We start from the raw sequence: 23,114 nt of genomic DNA, 5'->3' as shown, positions 1-23,114 counted from the left end.
ACAGTCAGACTAACAGACATGAACTAATGGAAGGTGTTTATGGTACCCTGCAGTCCTCAAGCGACAAGGTCATGGTATGATTTAATACAGAAGCAATCATTATAACTACATTTGTCCAATAGACAATTAACACTTTTCAACAAGCCCCAACGTCTTTTCAAACAGTTCTGAGGTCAATAAGGCCTGACCTTGGAGATGTCATTGATGACTTCCTGGTACTTGTGTTTTGAGCTGACCAGACCAGCCTGCTCCAGAGTTCTCAGGTTCCTGAGGATCTTTCTCTTCTTCTGCTCCAGAGGCAGCTGGCAGTCCTCCAGCATGGCCTTGCTGCTCTTCAGCCCCTCTGGAGTCTGAGAGTCCTGCACCACCTGTCGCTCTACTAGCTTAGCGTGCTCTGCCTCCTACAGCACCAGAGAGAGAGAGAGACGGTTGATTGAGGCGAATCCATTTCATTTCAATCTGTTGGAAGACTGACCTCTGTTCAGTCTTTATCATTAATTCAAGAGCCTACTATACCTGTGCAGCAGAGGCAGGAGTTTCTAGGATATCAATGAGTGTTTCCCCTGCTTGAATTCTCACAACATCCACTATCAGTTTCTTTGTTCTGCAAAGTGACAGGCAAACAAAGAGAAGGATGTCCTAGTCAGGAATATCAGAGTGCCTCATGTTGTGCGTTGTCTCATCTGTTAAGATACAGGCTGACATTGTCCAGCAGATAATGCAATGCAAGACTACTTCACGGGCACTCACAATTGAGATTTGATCAAGACTGCCATATGCTGGTGACATAAAGGACAAAACGATGACAGAATTTTTTCATTTTGGGTGAAATATCCCAACTTACAAATGTCTGGACTGAATTTAACTAATTGTATGCTTGTCATTTTTGTCTATACAGTCAGTCAATGAGCTCCAATGTTGTTTTGGAGCTAATTGACATTTTAAATTCTTTGGACTAGAGCATTCTTCAAAATATTTTGTTTTATGTATGTTCCACAGAAGGAAGGAAGAAAGAAAGAAAAAGAATGTTATGCAGGTTTGGAACAGTTTTGTCTGGTAGTGTAAGCATACAAAAATGCCTGTAAAGAAGTGCAGACTAATTTGTGGTTTGTCTCAAACTGCATATAAACAAACTGGCTGGTTACAGTAATTGATATTCATACAGTCTGTAAACAGAAGATCATACACATCTGGGTCACTGGGGCTTCACAGATGCTGTGTTTTTTTCTGAGTGGAAATGGAGCAGATGTAAACATATAGACAATGAGCAGTGACGTCAGTGTTCCTGCTTCCTTCCCAAAGATAGACTAGAAAGCTAGAGGTCAGGACACAAGTGCTAGGACAATACTGGCCAGCAAATGATAGTCGACAAATGTTTCCTTAGAGTATTACATTTCAAGTACGTGATGACCTCCGTCCTTAAGGCCTCTTTACACCATATGACCAAAATCATGCTTCTGGTTGGGCAGTTTTCTTTGCATTGTGATGAAAAAGAAATTAGAATACCTCTATGTAAAACAACTCTGTTGCATTAACGGCATGCGAAAGTTTGTCTTTTATTACCAGCTGTTCATTTAAATGAAAATGTTTATCGCATCAAATTTTTGCACTGAACATTCGTCTTAGTGTGAACAAGCCTATACTCAACAATTCTAATTACACAAGCTGGTCAAAAAAGGCCCATTTTAGAACTGGAAAAGATAAAACGGGACACCAAACCATTTCCTCCTATGGGTCAGGAGAGATATGAAGACAGGAAATGAAGACAGTGAAGAAAAGTTGAGTGTGGGCAAAGAGATATGTATTACTGTATGTTAGGACATTTTACGCATTAAGGCAGTTGAAAGAAGTGATGATTACTTGCTCACTTACTTCATCATCAGTCCCTTCATGTCTTTGTCATCTCCTTCCAGCAGCTCAAACTTGTTGGTGAGGGTAAGGGAGACCTCTGTTTTGGCCAGTTGACTCAGTGAGTTCTCCTTGCTGGGGTCATCTGCATCCAAAGCTCCTTCACCTGGGTGTCAGAGTTTCACATTCAGTATTTTTCTGACAGTGGTTTACTGTCCTTTTCTTTTAATCAGCTGTCAGTGAGGGCATATTCATCTGGACTCTTTTGCCAAAGGCAACACCGCTGCAGTCTTCACTTCCTCTAGGTGAATAAACTGCTGGTGTTTGAAAGCTGCTCTGAGTGAACGAATGAAATTATTTGTTTGTATTTGTTATAATTTTACCAAGTAGTGACTCGACGTCAGGAACTTCCCCCAAGTTCTTCAGGAGTTCATGCAGAAGATCACTGTGATCTGGAGCAATAGCTTCCTTATGTTCCAACACCAACTAGAAGAAAAAAAGCCAATTTAAGTATTCCAGCTACAAGCAGTCTGTACAGACTACAAAACAATAATACTTAACATCACACAGCTTGGATCAAGATACATTCCTATTGCAATTGTTATTACTACTAACTGAGTACCATGTTACATTCACAGCAAAACCCAGAAGATTCTATGAAATTGTTCTAATACTGTACATGTACCGTTAAGTATGATATATGTTAAGTCTGATGTAATATCATTTTATAGATAAAGTTACTTTGCTGCAGCTCAAAGAGTAGAGCATTGTGCTAGCAATGCCAAATTCATATGTTCGATTCCCAGGCAATGCATGAAAAACATGTATGTCTTGAAGTGCAATCTAAGTCACTTTGAATAAAAACATATTGTAAATACATAAATGTAAAATGTAAAGTAAATAACTTAGACGCCCCCTGTCTTCGTGTGTATGATTCATTTTCTGATATTTGTAATTGGCAACATAAGATGATGACTTATTTGTTTCCAATACATCTCATTGTTCTAAAATTTGGCAGAGAAAACAAAACGGCACCCAACATTAGGAGGCAATACAGTTGGATTTAAGGGGAATATTTGGACACCAATTTCTTCCATGTACAACTTCTAAATATATTTTCAAATCATAAAATACTGTATCACTCATTCAACATAATATACAGTACATTACAGCCATACTGCTTAAAATTGACATCGCATCTGTTTGTCTATGTGCTGCATAATGAGAAACATCCCGAAATGAAATGTCCGTCTGTTTTTTTCAACTGAAAGAGTGTAGAGACTAGACTGAGAGGGGAAAAGTTTGGAGACTCTATTATGTCTGCACAGGTCATGATGTCACGTCCTCACACATATGGATCAAGTTAAGCCGCTCCTCAAGAAGACTCCACTCATGACTCATAGGTGGCTAATGAAACTTAATCACAATGAGTTGCAGGTCTAAAAAAAGCATTTGACTTCACATTCCAGATCAAGGCCCAACAGTAAATGCTGAAACCACACGTTTTGACAAGACACATCTAAACTGGATTCTCTTTCATATGAACAGCCCAGAAATAAGATAAAAGAAAAGGTCATCACTTCTACTGAATTTGGCACGAAATAAAAATTTTCCTTATGCATATTATAAATCTTACTGTGCACAATTCATCTGTGCATGTTTCATTTTTTCCCCTTGTAATCTAAGCATTATAACTGTATCTCTGTATGTAATTCTCAGTTGCATGTTAAGTTGTATGTCTTACAGAGTGTGTGTTGATAATCTCCTCAATAGAGATGTAGATGATGGGTTTGCTGAGTGTCACCATGTCAGAGTACTCGTCCACGTTAAACTTCTCCTCCGGAGCTGGAACGTCACAAGCTGCCTGGAAGAAGCCCCTGAAAGTCAAAAAAAGAAAAGATTAAATCTGTGGATTTCTTTCTATTTCTTTCTTCAGAATTAATATCAAAATGGTAAAATGAGTAACCAAAAACACATGAAATTAGGCAAAAAGACATGGGAGTGAGGAATTTTGTGAATGTCAGCTATTCAAATTTCGAGAAATCTGTTGAGCTTTCTACCGAATTTTGCACAACCAACAAAATAATAAAACAAGATAAAAACAAATGTATAATGCCAAGTAGACCTGAATGAGAAGGTCACATGCTAAACTGCAGTAATCCAGCTCAAGTGTAAACTACCAGGTCTATCACTGACGTGTAATCAGGCAGAGTTGCTGAGAATCTGAGGGGGAAAAAAACGGGGAGTTTCCAGTAAGCATGATTCACCAGCATGGGAATGAGGGGCTTTGGGCAAAAGGTCATTTAGCACTTCCAGCCTCCTCACACACACACATTAATGTGTCTGAAGTGGGAACACATGTCCCTCCTTTCTGCTGATGCCTTACTTTTACACAAAAACACTTCCCCACCTTTCACCTCCAATTCCATATATCCTCAGCCTGCCCTGACCCTCAGATCTGTGATTGTTTCAAATCTTTTGTTCTACTCATCAGTTTCTACATAAAATGTTAATGCTTAAAATTAGTAATAGTTAAAAATAAGTATTATTATAATGAGAGAGTAGTTTCAAGTTATTTTATTACATGAAGTTGTATGAATTCATGACACCATTGATAAACAACAACTGCCCCACACCTTCAGCACCCATTCAATCCTATTTGTGACCCTGGAGCACAAAACCAGTCATTATAGCACGGGTATATTTGTAGCAATAGCCAACAATACATTGTATGGGTCAAAATTATCGATTTTTCTTTTATGCCAAAAATCATTAGGATATTAAGTAAAGATCATGTTCCATGAAGATATTTTGTAAATTTCCTACCGTAAATATATAAAAACTTAATTTTTGATTATTAATATGCATTGCTAAGCACTTTAAAGGCGATTTTCTCAATATTTAGATTTTTTTGCACCCTCAGATTCCAGATTTTCAAATAGTTGTATCTCGGCCAAATATTGTCCTGTCTTAACAAACCATACATCAGTGGAAAGCTTATTTATGACTGACTTCCCAGAAGTCTATATTTTGTAAATATGGGCCTTGGAAAAGGCTAAATGAGTTTATGTTGCTTTGGCTACAGTATGTAGATCCAGTGTGGATAAATAACCATGCAATTCACTTCTGCATGTTGATTCTCACTGTGTGAGATGCAATAGTCACTTTTGTCAGCTCTGAGACACTTGCTTGGTATTGCTCCTGCTCCTTCTCATGAAATGAAAGCTTAAAATACAGTACAGGCCTGATTATTTCAGGGACCTTGTCACAAGTCCATTTTTTATTTTATTTCTCTCTGCTATATTTTCACACTTAAAACAATGATTTGGATGTGATTCTTGTACCGCTGTCCTCTTTTGAGCAATGAAATACATCTCCTGATAGTTCTCTCCTATGTGATTCCATTGTTGTCAACATTAAGTCTGAGAATGATTCAGTGGGCTATGTAACACTTATAATTGTCAAGAAATTGTTTCTTTGGTTCAACATACTCACCTGTTGATCCAAAATTGGATCTAATTGGAGGTGTACTCATTTTTGCAATGCAACATTTTATCACTTAGATAAGAAAATCTTATTTTCCTAAATAATTTTGACATGCTTTATTAGGTAATTAAATAAGCAGACTCAATGGAACATTCTATTTACAAATAGGGATATGCCGGTATCAAATTTTCATGTTGCGGTTAATTGTCATTTATGGGTGAACTATTCCTATAAGTTTTGGATTCTTCCCAGCAGGAATAATATTTATTGTTTGTGACTCTGGACAAACCTCACACTGATGAAGTGCTCTGTTCTCCTCACCTGAACCTTTGGTAGGTCTGGGAGATGTAGCTGTTCATAAGGGTGAGGTGGTCGCTCTCGTCCTCAAACAGCTTGTTAGCAGCAGCATGCTGTAGCATCTTAGCCACTGATGCCAGGTTCCTCCTCTGCTCCGAATGCACCTGTCCTCCGGCCGTCATGTCAATGATGTCAAAGCCATCTGGAGCCACAATGGCAGGATTCATGTAACGGTAATAGAGCAGAGTCCCAACAATCTGTGGGAAAAAGATGGCACCATTCAGACAGCACTTATTTCATGTGAACCAATATTTTCCTGGGTTCTTAAGATGTTAAATCTTTAAGCAGTTGTGGTTTGGTGCGTTAAGCAATTACAGCCTCATTTCAAGTATGAAAAGAGTTTTGCAGACAGGCCTAGTGAATACCTATTTTAAACTAAACATTTGTATGGATACAGGGGTACCACTGAAATTTTTAACATCTGACCTTTAATAATTCATCCTCTGTGGCGTCAGGGAATTTCTTATGAAGCGTGTCGTTTAGAACTTTAGCAATATATCTCATGCCGTAACTGCATGCAAAAGAAAACAGATCAAATGATGCAAAAGTAAAAATCAGATCAGCAGCAGAAAAAAAAATCTGGCCATACCTTAAAATAATGAGATGACTGTAATGCATGAGCAAAATATTACACAATGCTATGTGTTGAAAATGTATCTTGTTTTGGACTGACTCCAAAATGAAAGCGTATATGTAGAAGATGAGAAAATATGCAGATGGATGGTGTGTGCAGGTTTAAACCTGGCTTCTCCCGTAGCGGTCTCTAGCTGATTAACCCAGGCCTTGTAGATGTCTACAGGGTTAGTGTTGATGCCCAGGTTCTTGTCCTCGATGATCTCTTTCACCACAGGGCCTAGAAGCTGTCTGAGAGCGTTCTGCCCGCGAGCACCACGGTAAAAGCTCAAAACCATCTTAATGACTGTAGGGTTCCCTGTCACTATTTCCTGGATATGATCCACCTTAGATCTACCACAGATGACAGCAGAGTAACATTGATATTTGCCATACTCAATATTATAAAGATATATTGTATCACAGACATTTGACTGATGTTTGATGCATTAATTATGAATTCAGAGGTATATTGGTCTCTCCAAAACAGTGCTGTTTTTGAATGCTCGAGCTAACAAACAGTATCTCTATCCTTAAAATATAATCTTTAAGATAGAAATGATTAGTATATCTAAGATATATCTTACTTGATCTCTTCTCGCAAGGCTGACTCAAAAAGCTTGAGCAGCAAGTACTCTTCCCGCTGGTTTGATGCATAGTTATACAACGTGAAGATCACAGTGTCCATGAACTTGGTGGATTTGTTCTGGGGCATCTGGAAGATTAGCTTGGCCAGGTATGAAGGATTGGTCTGTTAAATGAAGAAAACTCATTGATTAAAAAGGTATTTATACAGTATTTATGAGTTTTATACATTCCGTAAATGTATAAAATATTTTTTAATTATATATATATATTACAAATAAATCATTTAGAAATAGTTTATTATATTAATAATTTTTTAATGCTGTTTTTTTTTTTTTTTAATGAACAAGTAAAATAATTTCCTGTGGCAATCGGTGCAAAATTTTATTGGAATATTCCATTAAAGCCTTTGGTCAGCTCCAAGCGATGCAGCATTCTATTCTATTCTCTATACTATTTCTTAAATGATTTAAAATAACTAAATTCGTGCCAAAGTTCCTTATCTCACTTGTAGAAGGTAGAAAAGATGCTGATAGGCCTCCAGTTTCTTCCTCTTCTCTTTGCTCAGACCCTTGATGCCCTGCTTTTCCCCCATGGCCAGATCTTCTTTGCTCATTTTGTTCTTTTTGCTCTTCATCTTTTTGCTGTGTGACACCACATCCTACCAGAGGAGACAACATAGCAGTAGATGGAAAAATTAGAATGGGTCAAGGGTTCATACTCGACTGGTTTGGACATCTGTAGCTGCTTCTACTCTCATGAGACTCCTAAGAATACAAATATGCTGTTGTTGTTGTTTTCTCTCAGTGATGTGTATTTGCTTGCAGTAGCACTTCACATCATGGGAAAACAGAAACCTATGCACATCAAAGGATAATGTATCTCAATCTCATTCAAATATATCCAACAAGCAATTCAAAGAGATTGTTAAGCTTTAAGGATCATTTAAAATCACCGCATGAAAGCACTGAAAGCAAACTGCATCTAACCTGTAGTGTGATCCTGTTTTTTACTAACAGGCCAATTTTAATATCCATCAAATTCAGATCCTTTTCCATTTGCTGATTAGAACGAATCTTGGTGACAACTTCCTCTCTGAGCCGTGTCACTTCCTGTTCCTCCTGTAAATCGAGGCTGCTTTGTTCCAGCAAATGTACAAATTTACGGACCACTGAGAGAGGGGGGTGCTGAGAACCGGCTGTTTGAAAAACAGAAAAACACATTCATCTTTACCTTACAAACCAATCAACTGTCTATGCAAGTAAATGTAAATTAATTAACATATTAAATAAAATGTTATTGACTTACTCAAGGTTCTGTAGTCAACTCTTGCTTTGTTAGCCTTAAGGTAAGCTTGAATCTTCACTATTTCTTTCTCCTGAGCATGACACACAGAATATGCCATTTTCATGAGTATAACTGATAAAGAAGCTGCTCGTTCACATCAGTGCTTGTGTGTGACTTACATGGTCTTTGAAGTACTTCAGTCTCCTTGTGTAGCTCCGTTTAGCTTTCCACATCTTCACCAGTGACTGTAACTAAATTACAGAGGAAACAAGTTTTCATATTATGAATACTGCACTTCAAAGCAACAAGGAAAAATATGATGAAATACTGTAATAAATGAGCATCAGCGATAGGACCGTTACCTTAATCGCACTGCTCACACTGTCTTGGAAGGTCTTTAGTCTGTCCTTATAGACTCTTCTCTGTTTGTAGCCCTTCCAGGATGCCTGTAATCATAAACCAAACCCCATGTGAAATAGACCACATCACATATTTGTTCTTAGAGAATATTGGTAGTTTATTTTCTTTTGAACTGAGCTGTAAAGAAAACAATACAACTCTAGAATTTATAGCCAATACGGTTACTAAACCCTTTTTTGTAATACTTTCTTTGTATAATGTTGATATTTCGTTGCTATTGCTAATTTTATTGTCTGGAGGATTTTTATTTGAGGAGTTAACAGAAGAGTTAATCATTTAGATTTACATGCTTTTGATGTGTAAATGTCATATTACAAAAACTATGAAACTACTCACTATAATTGTTTTCTTTAATAAACAATCCGAACTTAAAAATAACAGAAATAATATTATAAAATAATAATGTAACTTTTTTTATGCTAAACAATTAAAAAATGTTGAGTCATATTAGGTTAGTGGCCTGGCATACAAGTAATCAAGTTAAGTATCAATACTTTACATTAAACAGTTAAGCACCTGCAGTTTGATGACACTCAGCTCTTGCTTTCGTAGGTACTTCAACCTGTCATTATGTGCCCGCCTCACCAGGTATCCACGAATCAGGGCATGAAGCTGGATGATGAGCGCCTCATTGGCCAACCACAGCTGCTCTCTGTTATACTCTGCTGTTACACTGCTCAAAACACTCTAGTTAGGGGAAAGAAAACATGAACAACAGAGCTTAAATACTTTAATTCAACACTAAAAACTGTAAATGTATATCTGTCCTGAAGACCTACCTGAATATCTTCTTTGGTGAGCTGTGAACTGTCATGGACAAAATGATCTGGCTCAACCCATGTCCCTTCCTTGCTTTCAATGTTGTAGAAGTAGTCATATTTATCCTTGATCTTGTGTTTCATCCATAAACTGCCACTAGTTCCTACAAAAAAATGTAATGCAATGTGAATGCAATTCTTCATAAATAAGTTATTCTTCACAGGAGCTCTAGACATGTGTATTTGTCTCTGTCTGAAATCAAATGAATCAGTAAATGTTTTAGGTGATAGGACTATTTACAACTATTATTTAACAATTTATCAAATTAAACTGGCAAATTTGTACAAATTTTACACTATTAGGATTGTTAATGGTAATGAAAAAATATACAAGAATACACTACTGTACCATACACAATATGCTGCTAAATATATAATAAATTCTATAATTTATCAATAATATTTTCTAACAGCATGAAAAGAAATTCTCCAGCCTAAAAGAGTAAGGCAGATAAGTTAATGTTCAGATTAAAGCTAGACCTTCCAGATCGCAGTCATCAGGGGTGAGATAGAGTTACCTTGTTCTGTTTGAGTGCTCTGTAAGTGAGCGAGCTGGCTGTGGTAGACATGAGCACATTCAGACAGCACCGCTCGAAGACCTGCATCAGGACACTGCAGAGCAGCTAGTGTGGCCTTAGCATCTCCCTCAGATACTGCCCTGTTAATGTCTGCTACTGCCTCAGCCACTGACATCATTCACACAAACGTAAGAATTCGTTTTATTTTCTTAGTAGTAATGTTTCAAGATAAACACTTACTGGACTGACTGAGGTAACTTAGGTTTATTTGATTAACTATACATCCTCAAACCATGTTAAAATGTATCAAATATGGTATAACATACCATGTTTTGCCCCTCTCAATAAAAACTGCAGAGCTTCATAAAACTAAGCATTTAAATATCATGTAACTAAGGCATTATTTTAAGATAACAAAGTGACAACTGATATTTATATATGAACCGATGTAAGTAGTCTGATATAGTGTTTTAAAAATCTCATTGATTTACATCACAAGCTATGAGAATTTCACCTTATTTTTTGGTCATGTAAATATCAGCAACTGCACCTAATTTCAGGCCTCTGAATAAAATGTAAACGTTTATTTCCTCCTTGAGAATGAGCACCATATTCTTTTATATCATACTAAATAAGCCATAAATGCCTTGCATATCAAAGATGCTACTCAACAAAAACACATACTGCATGCAACCTTTTTTATACATTTTTAAAAAATTTTGTCTAAAGGGTCATTAAACTGTTCCATTTAAAAAAAAAAAGATTTTATGACTATTATTTCAAATGTTAGGCTTTACTTTTGTAATCATTGAGAATGGGTAAAGTCACAGTTCTTCCTAAGACTATATTTTAATTTGTGTAAATGTTATACAGATTACATGTATAAAATTTAAAAAAAGTTTACATATTTTTACTGTAGTCTATAAGTATTGTACAACAGAGTTTAAATATTAAACTTAATAGACTTGAAAGGTCATAGGTAATTATGTGGATCATATGTATTAATGCACATCCTTTATAGGGATGTGTATAAGAAATGAATAGACTGAACAGAAAAGCTAATCCTACAGCTTTCATGCAGCTTATATTTGGTTGCACACTTACATTTGAGTGCGTCCTCCTGGTCCCGGTTGGCAGTGTGCACGGCCTCCTGGATCTGGTCCAGCCACAGCACAGCAGATTCATCTCCAGAGCTCTGTTACAGCACAACACACAGTCAGCACATGCTCCATACAAACAAGTGTAACTGAATACACTGTCACAGGGCAAACAAATCATCTGCTACTACAGACCAAATTACTCTAAATCTAATCAACCAAATCAAGTAAAGGTGGGAGACATTCTGTGCAACTATCACTGGTTAAATCTCTTTGGAAAATGCCTTGTTTTTGTTGAACAGCAAGTCTTTTCACAGCAGTCATATAAATAGCATCTCAATACAGATGTCAAATGTTAAGCAAAGGTTTAACTTAAGATTTTGAATAATATACAGTATGAACACTGATGAACAATGTAATAAAACATGAACACAGATTTGCTTTCCTTTATGAGACAGAAATATAGTACAGTATTTGGTCTATTACTTTTCCCTACTTTAGGAACGTTCCCACAGTAATAGGGAAGACGTGGTTTAGTCAAAACAGACCAAAAAAGAGGCGTGAATGCATACAGCGGGTAAAATAAGTATTGAACACGTCACCATTTTTCAATCGAAGGAGTTTGTTTGTTTTTGCTTTTTTAATAAGAGTTCGGCACGTTCATGTATGTTTTCGATACAGAGTGCAAATGGCTGTGCATTTATTTGTGTTTTTAACTCGATGGGAGCGAAATGAAACTGTCTGAACTTGAAGCTGTGTGTGTGTTGTCTGTCTCCCCTCTTCCCCCTCCGCTCGCAGTGCACCACGCCCACTTTTTTAGCATTTTTTAAAACTGTGGCGAGAACTAACCCGTGGTAAATCTGGAACATCTGTGCCTATAATATTAAAAACTAAAACTGAACAACAACTGTCTGTTCAACTGGTTTTAATGTCTTTGGTCACTTTAAATTTCAAAGTCAATTCAGTGTTTTCCAGATTTTTCTAGACAATAAAGTAACAAAAATATGTATGCATTAGCATTGAATGTGTAATGTTCTTATTATTGACTACACAAATTGACTAAAACTTGAAGCCATGTCAGCTATTAATTATTATCCAATCTAAAATTTTCTGTAGAATTATATTCACTTCAGTTTAAATGTAACCACATTTTCAGTATAAATCTGTGTGAAATGTAATTACTAAGAACACCCTGTATAACAGTCTTTTAACATTGTTTTCTAATCTTTCTTTTTAGTATCAAAAGATTCCAGAATCATTTTTCCAAACAAGCCACCTCACCCAAAAACATATCCTGGAACAATAGTCTTTAACTCATCCTTCCAGGTGCCTGTGATAAACGTCAGTGCCAATGTCATCGATCACACCACTGGAATTGTCAGCACTAGGATCATTCCATCCGCGTACATCCTAGCCATCCTCATCGGGATCCCCTCTAATGTCTTTGTGTTAACCTGCCTCAGCGGAAGAAAGAATCTTTCCAGTGGTATCCTATATTTTAGCCTAGCAGTTTCAGACCTCCTCTTGCTACTTTCCCTCACACTCAGAGTCCACTATCACCTCAAAAACAATGACTGGATCTTTGGAGAGCTCGCCTGCAAGGTGGTGATTGCCTGCTTTTATGGGAACATCTACTGCTCGATCCATGCCCACATGTGTATTAGTGTGATGCGCTACCTTGCGGTGGTCCACCCGTTCCTCTACAGGACAATGTCAAAAAAGTACTATGCGATCTGCACCAGTTTATCCATTTGGATGGTTTTTGCTATTGCAATGCTACCTGAGTTTATGATTCAGCAAAGCTACCAAGTTCTTGAACAAAAGATGGTGACGTGTCATGATATCCAGTCCTATGAAAAAGCTTTCAACCGAGCTTTGATTCCATGCAGACTGAGTCTGATCTGCCTGGGGTTCATCCTGCCATCACTAGTCATCACATTCGTTTACGGATCCATCATTTACCATCTAAATCGTTCCAGTCATGACTGGAAACACTACATGAAGGCCAGTACGTTGGTATTTGGGATCTTTTTAGTGTGCTTTGCCCCATGTAATGCACTTCTTTTTGCACACTATGTAAAGCTGTACACTCAGCAGCAGTATGACTTGTATTATTACTACAAAGCAGCCGTATGTCTGTGTTCTTTCCACAGCTGTCTGGACCCCTTCCTCTCATATCTCCTCACAAAGACTTCCACTTCCCAAGTCAACTTTAGATCCTTTAGCTCTAGACCTTCGATGGCTTTGTCCATGAGTTGAGTCCTTTTAAATACCAGGATGTTTGTTTTGTGGCCTGCGAGGGGGACTTCCTTATCTAAAATGGCTTAACAGTGGGTTGAGGATGTTGTGGTTGGACTTCCCACTTTTTACTTTAGAAGAGGCTCCTGACTTGATCAGGAGTTGGACACTTACACTCAAGTGAAAACATGAAACTAAGTCAAGCTGAATACAAAATCTTTGAGACCAGGAAAGTTGAGTGTTGAGTAAAAAGTGTCCAGATCATTTGTATAAGAAAAGAGTATCTGAAATAACAGATGTAACCTCTTAAGGCCCGTTCACACCAAGGACGATAACATTTAAAGCGGCAGACGCGCGTGCGCTTAGAATAAACAAACGATATTGTTCGCTGGTGTGGACGCTAATATTGTTATCTTTATAGTTATCTTTATAGTTATCGTTCTTGGTGTGAACGGGGCTTTAGACATTTCATTGGTTCAGCACTGTTATTCTGTTTCACCTTGCAGATGAGGTCTTTGGTGGACAGCAGTAGATTGTGATAGTGTTTGGCGTTGGCTGGATTGACTCCCTGTAGTTTAGCTGTAGGGAGTAGGAGGGCGGCAAGTGTCTTCTCTGGATCTCCAGAATTTAGGGCTTCGTTGATCTCAGCGATAGCGATGACTCCTACACAGGGAACATGGGAATTTTATGTGCTCAACAACTGGAATATTCAATGGAATATTGTCAATGATTAAGAAAAAGACAAAAAGGTCCTAAATTTGTTGTTTACACATTAACATGTTGTTTCAAGATCATGTATAATGTTTTATATTATAGTTGAATGCTGATCAAAGCCTAAATGTTTACTTATGAGAATCTTTAAATGTTCAATAAAACTTTTTTTGTGAGATTTCAGTACATTGGATAAATGAAGTTCAATTCATACACATTACGGAGTAACTTTCTATAAAACAGACATTCTTTGTATGGTAGAATTTAATCATCTTAAAATGTTCATTGTAAAAGAAAAGTCTATGAAACACATTACTAAGAAGACCATTTAGTCTGTTTTTATTATATTACATAAATTCATTAAAACCGAATACATTTTGAAAGGTAAAAAAACTATTGAAATACTTCCTTTTCAATCTTGTGTGGTGATCATTTTGAAATTTACACTACTATTCGAAAGTTTGGGGTTTTTGAAAGAAGTCTGTTCTGTTTACCAAGGCTACATTTATTTGATTAAAAATAAAGTAAAAACAGTAATATTGTAAGATATTATTACAATTTAAAATAGCTGTGTTCTATTTTCTTATGTGACCCTGGACCACAAAACCAGTCATAAGGGTCAAAAAAATTTTTTTTAATTGAGATGTATAAATCATCTGAAAGCTGAATAAATAAGCTTTCCATTGATGTATGGTTTGTTATGATAGGACAATATTTGGCCGAGATACAACTATTTGAAAATCTGGAATCTGAGGGTGCAAAAAAATCTAAATACTGAGAAAATCGCCTTTAAATTTGTCCAAAGGAAGTCTTTAGCAATACATATTACTAATGATAATAAATTTTTGATATATTTACAGTAGGAAATTTACAAAATATCTTCATGGAACATGATCTTTATTTAATATCCTAATGATTTTTGGCATAAAAGAAAAATCGATAATTTTGACCCATACAATGTATCTTTGGCTATTGCTACAAATATCCCCGTGTAACTTAAGACTGGTTTTGCGCTCCAGGGTCACATATTTTAAAATGTAATTTATTCCCGCGATGACAAAGCTGAATTTTCAACAGCATGCTGCTGCTGATCATTCTGATATGCTGATCAAATCAAATCAATATGCAAATCAATATGATGATTTTGTGTCCAAGAAACTTTTTTATTCTTATCAATGTTAAAAACAGCTGTGCCTTTTAATCACTTTGTGTAAACTGTAATACATTACTTCAGGATTCCTTGACGAATAGAAAAAGAACAGCATTTTTGTGAAATAGAAATCTTTTGTAACATTACTAATGTCTTTACTATCACTTTTGAGCAATTTAATGCATCCTTGCTAAATAAAAGTGTTAATCTCTTAAAAAATCGTACTCATCAAAAACTTTTGAATGATATTGTACAATATATTTCAAAGTTTGCTTACTCTCATGTTCCTCATGCACCTGGACATTGACAATGTCGATGCATTTCTGAACATCATTCCAGGTGATGAACTCTTGACCCTGAGCGAGGGACTCAGCTCTGAGACGGATCAGTGTGTCTGCGTATCTAACAAAGCAAAACAACCACTTAATGAAGCAAATTCCTAAATTGCGTCTTAGTGTGCCATATAGTGTGACACCTCTCTCTTTTTCAGTCAGTAGCATCACTGTACCTCTGTAAATTGTCAGCATCCAGACCACTGAAGCCCAGTGGAGAGTCACTGAGCTGCTCAATGACGGCCACAGAGTCTTTAGTGTCCAGCACCTCATTTAACACAGACACAGCAGACAGCATCTCCACAGCTACACACAGCTCCTCATGAGTAAGACCGGCCTTGTTCTGAGATGGTAAAAAATGAAAACTAGTTTTGTAAGTAGGGACAAAAAAGAGCTACACATGGAATAAGAGAGTTAAGAAAACTGACCTGACAGCCAAGCTGCAGGCTGAAGAGCTCGGCCTGGTACAGGCTGGCAGCAGTGTGATAGACAATGGGTAACTGAGCCTCTGGGTTCAGAAGCGCCTCCACGGTCTCTTCTGGAATGCCTCGTCGAATAGCTGCATTGATCGCAGCAACCACTTCCTGCTCTGTGTCCATTAAGAGCACAATAATCAGTAGTATCAGACAAACAATATAAACTGGTGCTAAATTAGTGATCAGCTGCTTTTAGAGAGTTTTTTAATTGATCTGTATCAGTCCACTTTGGTTATATAATGGTCAATATTGGATATTTAAGCTCAGTTTCCCTATTTTAATATTTACCTCAGCCATTATCTAATGTTCACTAAATCTTTAAAAACATTAAAACATTTTTTAAAAATTATATTTTACATTATAATGTATGTATAAATTCACCTGTCATGATTTGAATGAGAAACAATGAAATACAGAGCTTCATACAGTATCTACAGATACACTATATTCTAGGCTATTTTATCAGCTAGTCAAGGCTACATGTATGTGTGCAACATACTTCGTTTCTCAGCCTCTGCAAACTCGTTACAGGAAGTGATGACCCTCTGAATCTCTTCCCTCTCCAGCTGAGCACCCGCACCAGCATCCTGCATATGGATGTCATAAATATTCTCATCAAACTCATTTGACTGAAAAGTAATTTTACCTGATACGGAAAGTCTGCTTTAGTACCTTAACTTTATGCTCCCTGTAGGATGTGAAGTGCTCCAGGTAAAAGCTGGAGTTGTCATCAAGGACTCCCACAAGACCAAGTGCAGGCAACCTAAGGCTGGCCAGTAGGGCTTTCTGATCCTCAGCATCAAGAGCCTGATTTAACTGTTGAATAGCTTCTGATGCTAGAGTGAGAAAATGATTTTTACGTAACATTTATATAATACTATGCCATACAGTATGCATCAATTGCAGGGCATCCCATAAATAACTATCCATTAAATTACAAAATATATATGTTATATTATATGTTATAACATATGTATTTCCATGAAAGCATCCACATGGTCTCTTATGCTCACCTTAATCTAAAGTAATATATATATATATATTAAATATTCCACCTAAATTTTAAGTCATACCTTTGATGTGTTTGAATTTTTTCAAACTTAAAAAAAAAACAAATTAAAACACTTACTGTTCACAAGGTCTACACTGCTCTGAATCTCCTGCTGAGTCAGCAATTCTTCATACACATCTCTCTCTTCAGTTGCAACAGACGAGCGCTGAACACACACACACAATACAGCGGGTAAAATAAGTATTGAACACGCCACCATTTTTCTCAGTAAATATATTTCTAAAGGTGCTGTTGACATGAAATTTTCACCAGATGTCAGTAACAACCCGAGTAATCCATACATACAAATAAAACAAAACAAATACGTTCAGAAATTAAGTTATGTGTAATACAATGGAATGACACAGAGAAAAAGTATTGAACACATGGAGAAAGGGAGGTGCAAAAAGGCTTGGAAAGAACAAAGGCTTCTGTACAAAGTATTAAATACATTTCAGTAGTTCAGTACTTTTTCTCTTTGTCATTCCATTTTAATACACATAACTCATACAAACTGAAATGATTTGTTTTGTTTTCTTTGTATGTATGGATTACTTGGGTTATCACCGACATCTGGTGAAAATGTCATGTCAACAGCACCTTTAGAAATATATTTACTGAGAAAAATGGTGACGTGTTCAATACTTATTTTAGCCGCTGTATGTCACACTTTATTTATTAACAAGACTTATTAAAAAAACAAAAAAACAATCATAGATTTGGTGGTGTAGAGGACAGGGTAAACTCAGGGAAAGTAATGAGAATGCTATTGGTTTGATCCCAGCAAGACATGAGCTATCACCATTGTGCCTGTGAGCAAAGATCTTAACACCAGGCTAAAAAATTAAATAAATAAAAAAATCCCTGAGCGGTAATACACTATTCACACAACCTTAGATGTGTACACACAACAAAATGACTATTCAACTGAGCCAACATCAGGGGATCAGGTGATACTGGAGTCAGCAGAGTGTGTGAGGAGTGTTAGAGGGCATCAGCATTTAACTAGCAAGGCTGATTCTGTTATGTTTTAATCAAAATCCTGCTGATTTTGCAAGTAAATGAATGCTGGAGATTGTTTAAAAGGAGGCTGCAAAAAGATGACGGCTATATGATTACGTCAGTCACAATAGCCAATGCGCGACCGCAAAACAGCTGCTGTACGGCTCCGTTGGAGACTGAGGAAATTGCTTCTTGACATTTTGTAGTAACACGACTGTCTGTATTAATGTGTTGAAAACGTATCACAACCATAAGGAGAAAGAGAAGCGCTGGGGTAAAATCGCCTCAGTTTTGAATGTACCGGGTGAGTGTTAGCACGCTAGCTAACATGTAAACATCATTGAAATATCAATGACGATCTGCTGCGTGAGATCACGTGAGGCGCTCCCTCTGGCATGATAATCTTAATAATATCTTGTAGTGTGTGATATGCCAGGATTTTCAAATCTTTCATATTTGAGGGAAGACAATCTGAAAAGATTATGTGTGTGCTGCAACCAGATTTCATAATCGATTAGGATTTTAAAACTCCTGTAGTGTGAGCCCGGCTTAAGGCTTTGTTCATACTGTGCATAATTTCAAAAACTCAATTTAAATCAGATTTTAAATCACATACAAATGCGGTTTGCATTGGTTTTGCAAAACATTACTTCTGACAGGCAGAAATATTATCATTCTTGCAGCATAATATCCATATGACTGCTGAAAATGCTGCTTTGCCATCACAGGAATACATTACATAAAATATCTTACCAATCACAAAACTTTGAATGGAAGGGTTTTTCTAAACTTTAACTTAATATGAATATCTAGTGTACCCGTCCCGAAGCCTGATCCTCTTTCTTCCTCTTGGCTTTGCTCAGTGTGTCCTGGTAGGCCTGGACCAGTGGTTTCTGTGTGTTTCTCAGTAAGGCATTGGGGTTCTGCAGAGCCACCATTGTACTCTCTGCATGACCTTTGTCAATGGCCTCGTTAATGGCAAAGACAGCAGCGTGTACTACAGATATAGATCAGAAAGAGAACAAATACATGTGATCCTGACAATGAAGATTATGTGTGTTTAATTAAAACATATGAATAGGAGAAACAGGAAAAATGTCACTCACATGCAGCTTCATCTACTGAAAGCTCATTGGCCAGGATGCCACCGATCTTGCTGAAGGCGGGCATCTGGATGCCATATTTATCCAGTTCTTTCCTCATGTTGCTGATTTCTTCCTCTGTGGAAAGAGTGTCATCAATTAGGCTACATATTTTACATGTATCTTAATTTATGTTATTACGGACAAAACGTATAACCTATGGCATTTTATACAAGATCTGCAACTGTAATGCATTTAAAAAACAACAACGGTTGTCTTGCAGTTCAAACTATCAACACAGATTGAATTATTGACCAACATAATATCCATATTCCATACTTATTCACGTCAAAAAAAAAAACAAGGGCCTTGTTACTTTAAATCATTTTACAAGTGTGCCCAACACCAAACCACTACAGAAATCGTTTTCTGCAAAAACAGCTTGCTTTAATCTTCAATGTGTTTTCACTTTCATTATTAATTCACTACATACCACATCATTATGACTTGAACTCAGTTTTCCTGATGAGATATTTTATTAACAGCAGCACAATAAATAAGCTGAAGAGTTACACTCTGAACAGAGCTAAAGCAGTAATTATCTGTCATTACAATCCGATCATTAATCAAACCCAAAGAGCTAGGTTTCTGCAGAGTGTTCACTATCATTAAAACCTGAGGCACTTTTCTCCTTTTCTCTCTCCTGTGATCTGAGCTGACAGAGGTGGATCTACACTTCAGTTATGGATATAATTGCATGGCTGTGCTTGAGTTCTGTGATTGTAAGGGAGCACCACTATATGTGCTTCAAATCTCAAATGGATTGCAGATACCACATATTTATGACTGAAGTAATAGGTTAAGGATTAGCCTTTGAAAAAACTATTTGTTTATTGTTAATATAATTACTATTGAAAGTATTAATATGTACTGTGGTTACAGGCAGACCTAGTACTTTGGACCTGAGCTAAATTTTTTTATTTTTGTGAATGACTGTGGCATACCTGTAAAGTCTACTTTCCCCAACAAGTCCTGGATCTGAGGGGCAATTCCCAATTTGTACAGGTACAAGCTACACAAAGAAGAACAAATAAATACATACATAAATAAATGAACTATATAAAAGCGAGAGAATGAGATATAATAAGAGACAGCAGAGAAAACTGGTCTGAGCCGAGGATGCACAATAATTTTGGAAGTTAAAATTATTGTGTATTTTCATTTCTCTCCAAAATGGTAGAATAATTAAAAAAAAAAAAAGTTTCCCCAAAGACAGTTATTTAAACATTTATCACACATTTATACAGTACACTAAATTCAAGACAATGTAAGGACATGCACCAAATTTACAATAAACACAATTAATTTACTACATATACACTTTAAAAGAAAATAAATAAATGCACAAACACACAGGAAAATATCATAAAATCACATATCATAAATCATAAACACCATCTCTTCAACTCTCTTAGCCTTACTGCAATATGAAGAAGCAACATGTCTAACTGAAAGAAGCTAGTATTTAAGACTGAAAATTCTTTATTAAAAAGATATATTCCAAAGCAACTCCTGTCCTTAGACGTGCTGCTATCTAGGCTTTGATCATACAATAATGCAGCAAAATAAATAGTCAAAATATCTTCAATTCCTATGTTTAGTTTTTGATGTCAAATGTCATTTCAACTGCACAATGAAACTCTATGGTATTTTAATGCAAATTCTTGCATTAAAATGTCTCTTGGTAACAGCAGCCAAATTATACAGGCAAGTGACATGTTCCCAGTTTGATACTGTGTTGTGCCCTAAGGCCAAAACCGGCTGGGAAGCACTGTTTTAAATATTTCACTAGCCTTATTTGCAATACAAAGCATTAAAATCATATATGTAGTTCTAATGTTCTTCCACTAGATGTCAGTATGCAGTTGAGTTAAGTAAAGCCCTATACCAGTTCTGTAAAAGGAAAATAGCCTGCAGTTAGTGTGCAACACATGCTGGAAACTGCATTAAACTTTTATCTGTCGACTGATTGAGGACAAATAGAGGAGTAATGAATTATTGAAGGGTTTAGAGTGGTTTGTGCCTGAGCATTTATGCATGACAGATAAACTTAACATGCCTTCCTTACCTTTGACCCCTACAACAATAGCCAGAGAGATGTGTAAAATATCCTCCGTACTACAGAAGGGCCAAAGGTTAAGTGGTTTAACGGATATAAGAGATGTAGGTCACTATACCTCATGAGTCACAAGCTTGATTATTGTTTAGAGCCAAACTGATAGCAGAACTATGCAGACAAACATTTCCTTTATAATAAAAAATGTCCTTGGTTATCAAAGTATAAATACATAACACAACATTTTTTTATATAAATATGTAAGCATTACTGTGTCGTACATAATGTTATATTAGAGATATTTTAACCTAAAACACTGATGATCTTGGAAATAAAAAAAATACTCATATACATGTGTCTACTATCTAATGCAATGTATATGCTGATGGTGATTTAATGATGCCTGAGCCACACAGGATTTTCTCTGGGCACAGTCACAGTGTTGTCTAGTCTTACTGAGTGGGTTAACTTCAGGGTCAGGAAGGAAGAGCGTGTGCAAGGCAAAGAGAGGAAGCCAGGCAACCCACACACAAGACAGAGAGAGAGAGAAAAAGAGAGCAGGAAAACATTATAAATCATTTACAGTAAAAGAAGCCTTCCTGTGGTCATTCATTAGACACAGTCCCCTGTGCACTCCAACTGCTAATGTCTAAATGTTACAATTTGCATACATTAAGATACTAATGACTTACCTGGCTTTTTACTTCAAAATGATTCATAAACCGTTTTCTACACTGAGTCATTCTATGGTTTCCTATAAATAACTTAACATAAATGTTAAGTTACAAGTGAATGCTAAATGAAATTTTCTGAGAAAGGGGATGCTGCCCATGCAAACCTCACTGTCACACTTCTAGGTTCTTGTGGGTGGTTGTCAGGGTGTTGGCACTAATGTCTTGTGAGTTGTGGTTTTTCAGAAAAGCCCACCCATTCTCTGTGATATTATTGAACTAAATATAGTTTGGGTTCCTTCTTAAACGCACACTACTGTTCAAAAGTTTGGGGTCAGTAAGAATTTTTTTTTTTTTTTTTAAACCAATGTCTTATGTTCACCAAGGTTGCATTTATTTGATTAACATTCATTAGTTTATTCCTGTGATGGCAAAACTGCTGCCATTCAGTGTCACATGAATGATCCTTCAGTAATCATTCTAATATGCTGATTTGCTCCTCAAGAAAAAATTTTTGTATTATTATCAATGATAAAAACAATTGTGGTACTGAAAATAATAATGATGCATTTCTTTGGTTCTTTGATGGGTAGAAAGTTCAAAAGAACAGCATTAATTTGAAATACAAATCTTTTGTAACATTATAAATGTCTTTACTGTCACCTCTGGTCAAATTAATGCATTTAATGCGTTTCTGAGTAGACATTCAAGTATTCAAAAATCTTACTTACGACAAACATATGAATGATAATGTACATTTGTAACTTTTTTCAAGCTGTAGAAATTAACATTAGTTAATGTATTATGAATGAACAATATGTATTTATAAATAAGCATTAAAGGGTTAGTTCAGCCAAAAATGAAAATTAGGCTGTGTTTCACTCACCCCCGATGCATCCTAGGTGTATATGACTTTCTTCTTTCAGACGAATCCAGTCGGAGTTATATTAAAAATTGTCTTTGATCTTTCAAGCTCTATCGTTGTACTCAGCGGGTGTTGCATTCCTTCAGTTCAAATGACGTGAAATAAAAAGCACCCTTCCACAAAAAAAAGTGTCTCACACGGCTCCGGGGGGTGAACAAAGGCCTCCTGTAGCGAATTGATGCGTTTTTGTAAGAAAAATATCCATATTCAAAACGTAATAATCACTTGAATCTAGCTTGCGCTCACTGTTGTAAACGGAAGGAGTTCCGGGGGAATTACGTATGAGGTCTGCTTTGTGCATGCGCCGCTCAGAAGTGACGCACGCGGAGAGA

The 23,114-nt window shown here is 36.5% G+C and overlaps 1 protein-coding gene across 1 annotated transcript in view; it reads right to left on the bottom strand.

The window, feature by feature from the left end:
• Positions 1-23,114, bottom strand: part of LOC107755747 (ras GTPase-activating-like protein IQGAP1) — a 46,938-nt gene that overhangs the window by 3,451 nt on the left and 20,373 nt on the right. The window contains exons 6-33 of the mRNA XM_016572641.1: positions 20,075-20,142; positions 19,095-19,208; positions 18,807-18,985; positions 17,065-17,152; positions 16,608-16,771; positions 16,435-16,522; positions 15,888-16,048; positions 15,636-15,802; positions 15,405-15,529; positions 13,766-13,929; positions 11,036-11,126; positions 9,932-10,099; positions 9,375-9,517; positions 9,112-9,282; positions 8,538-8,621; positions 8,355-8,426; positions 8,197-8,266; positions 7,878-8,086; positions 7,397-7,549; positions 6,891-7,054; positions 6,361-6,657; positions 6,118-6,280; positions 5,656-5,888; positions 3,593-3,725; positions 2,232-2,334; positions 1,873-2,014; positions 517-604; positions 189-401 (exon numbers count right to left, since the gene is read on the bottom strand). Of these exons, the coding sequence (XP_016428127.1) occupies positions 189-401; positions 517-604; positions 1,873-2,014; positions 2,232-2,334; positions 3,593-3,725; positions 5,656-5,888; positions 6,118-6,280; positions 6,361-6,657; positions 6,891-7,054; positions 7,397-7,549; positions 7,878-8,086; positions 8,197-8,266; positions 8,355-8,426; positions 8,538-8,621; positions 9,112-9,282; positions 9,375-9,517; positions 9,932-10,099; positions 11,036-11,126; positions 13,766-13,929; positions 15,405-15,529; positions 15,636-15,802; positions 15,888-16,048; positions 16,435-16,522; positions 16,608-16,771; positions 17,065-17,152; positions 18,807-18,985; positions 19,095-19,208; positions 20,075-20,142 (4,015 nt within the window). The remainder of the gene's footprint in view (positions 1-188; positions 402-516; positions 605-1,872; positions 2,015-2,231; positions 2,335-3,592; positions 3,726-5,655; positions 5,889-6,117; positions 6,281-6,360; positions 6,658-6,890; positions 7,055-7,396; positions 7,550-7,877; positions 8,087-8,196; positions 8,267-8,354; positions 8,427-8,537; positions 8,622-9,111; positions 9,283-9,374; positions 9,518-9,931; positions 10,100-11,035; positions 11,127-13,765; positions 13,930-15,404; positions 15,530-15,635; positions 15,803-15,887; positions 16,049-16,434; positions 16,523-16,607; positions 16,772-17,064; positions 17,153-18,806; positions 18,986-19,094; positions 19,209-20,074; positions 20,143-23,114) is intronic.

This window comes from Sinocyclocheilus rhinocerous, unplaced genomic scaffold, assembly GCF_001515625.1.
Source record: "Sinocyclocheilus rhinocerous isolate Xijiao unplaced genomic scaffold, SAMN03320098_v1.1 scaffold171, whole genome shotgun sequence".
In the NCBI taxonomy this organism is placed as follows: Eukaryota; Metazoa; Chordata; class Actinopteri; order Cypriniformes; family Cyprinidae; genus Sinocyclocheilus; species Sinocyclocheilus rhinocerous.
This window is presented reverse-complemented; position numbering and strand designations above follow the sequence as displayed.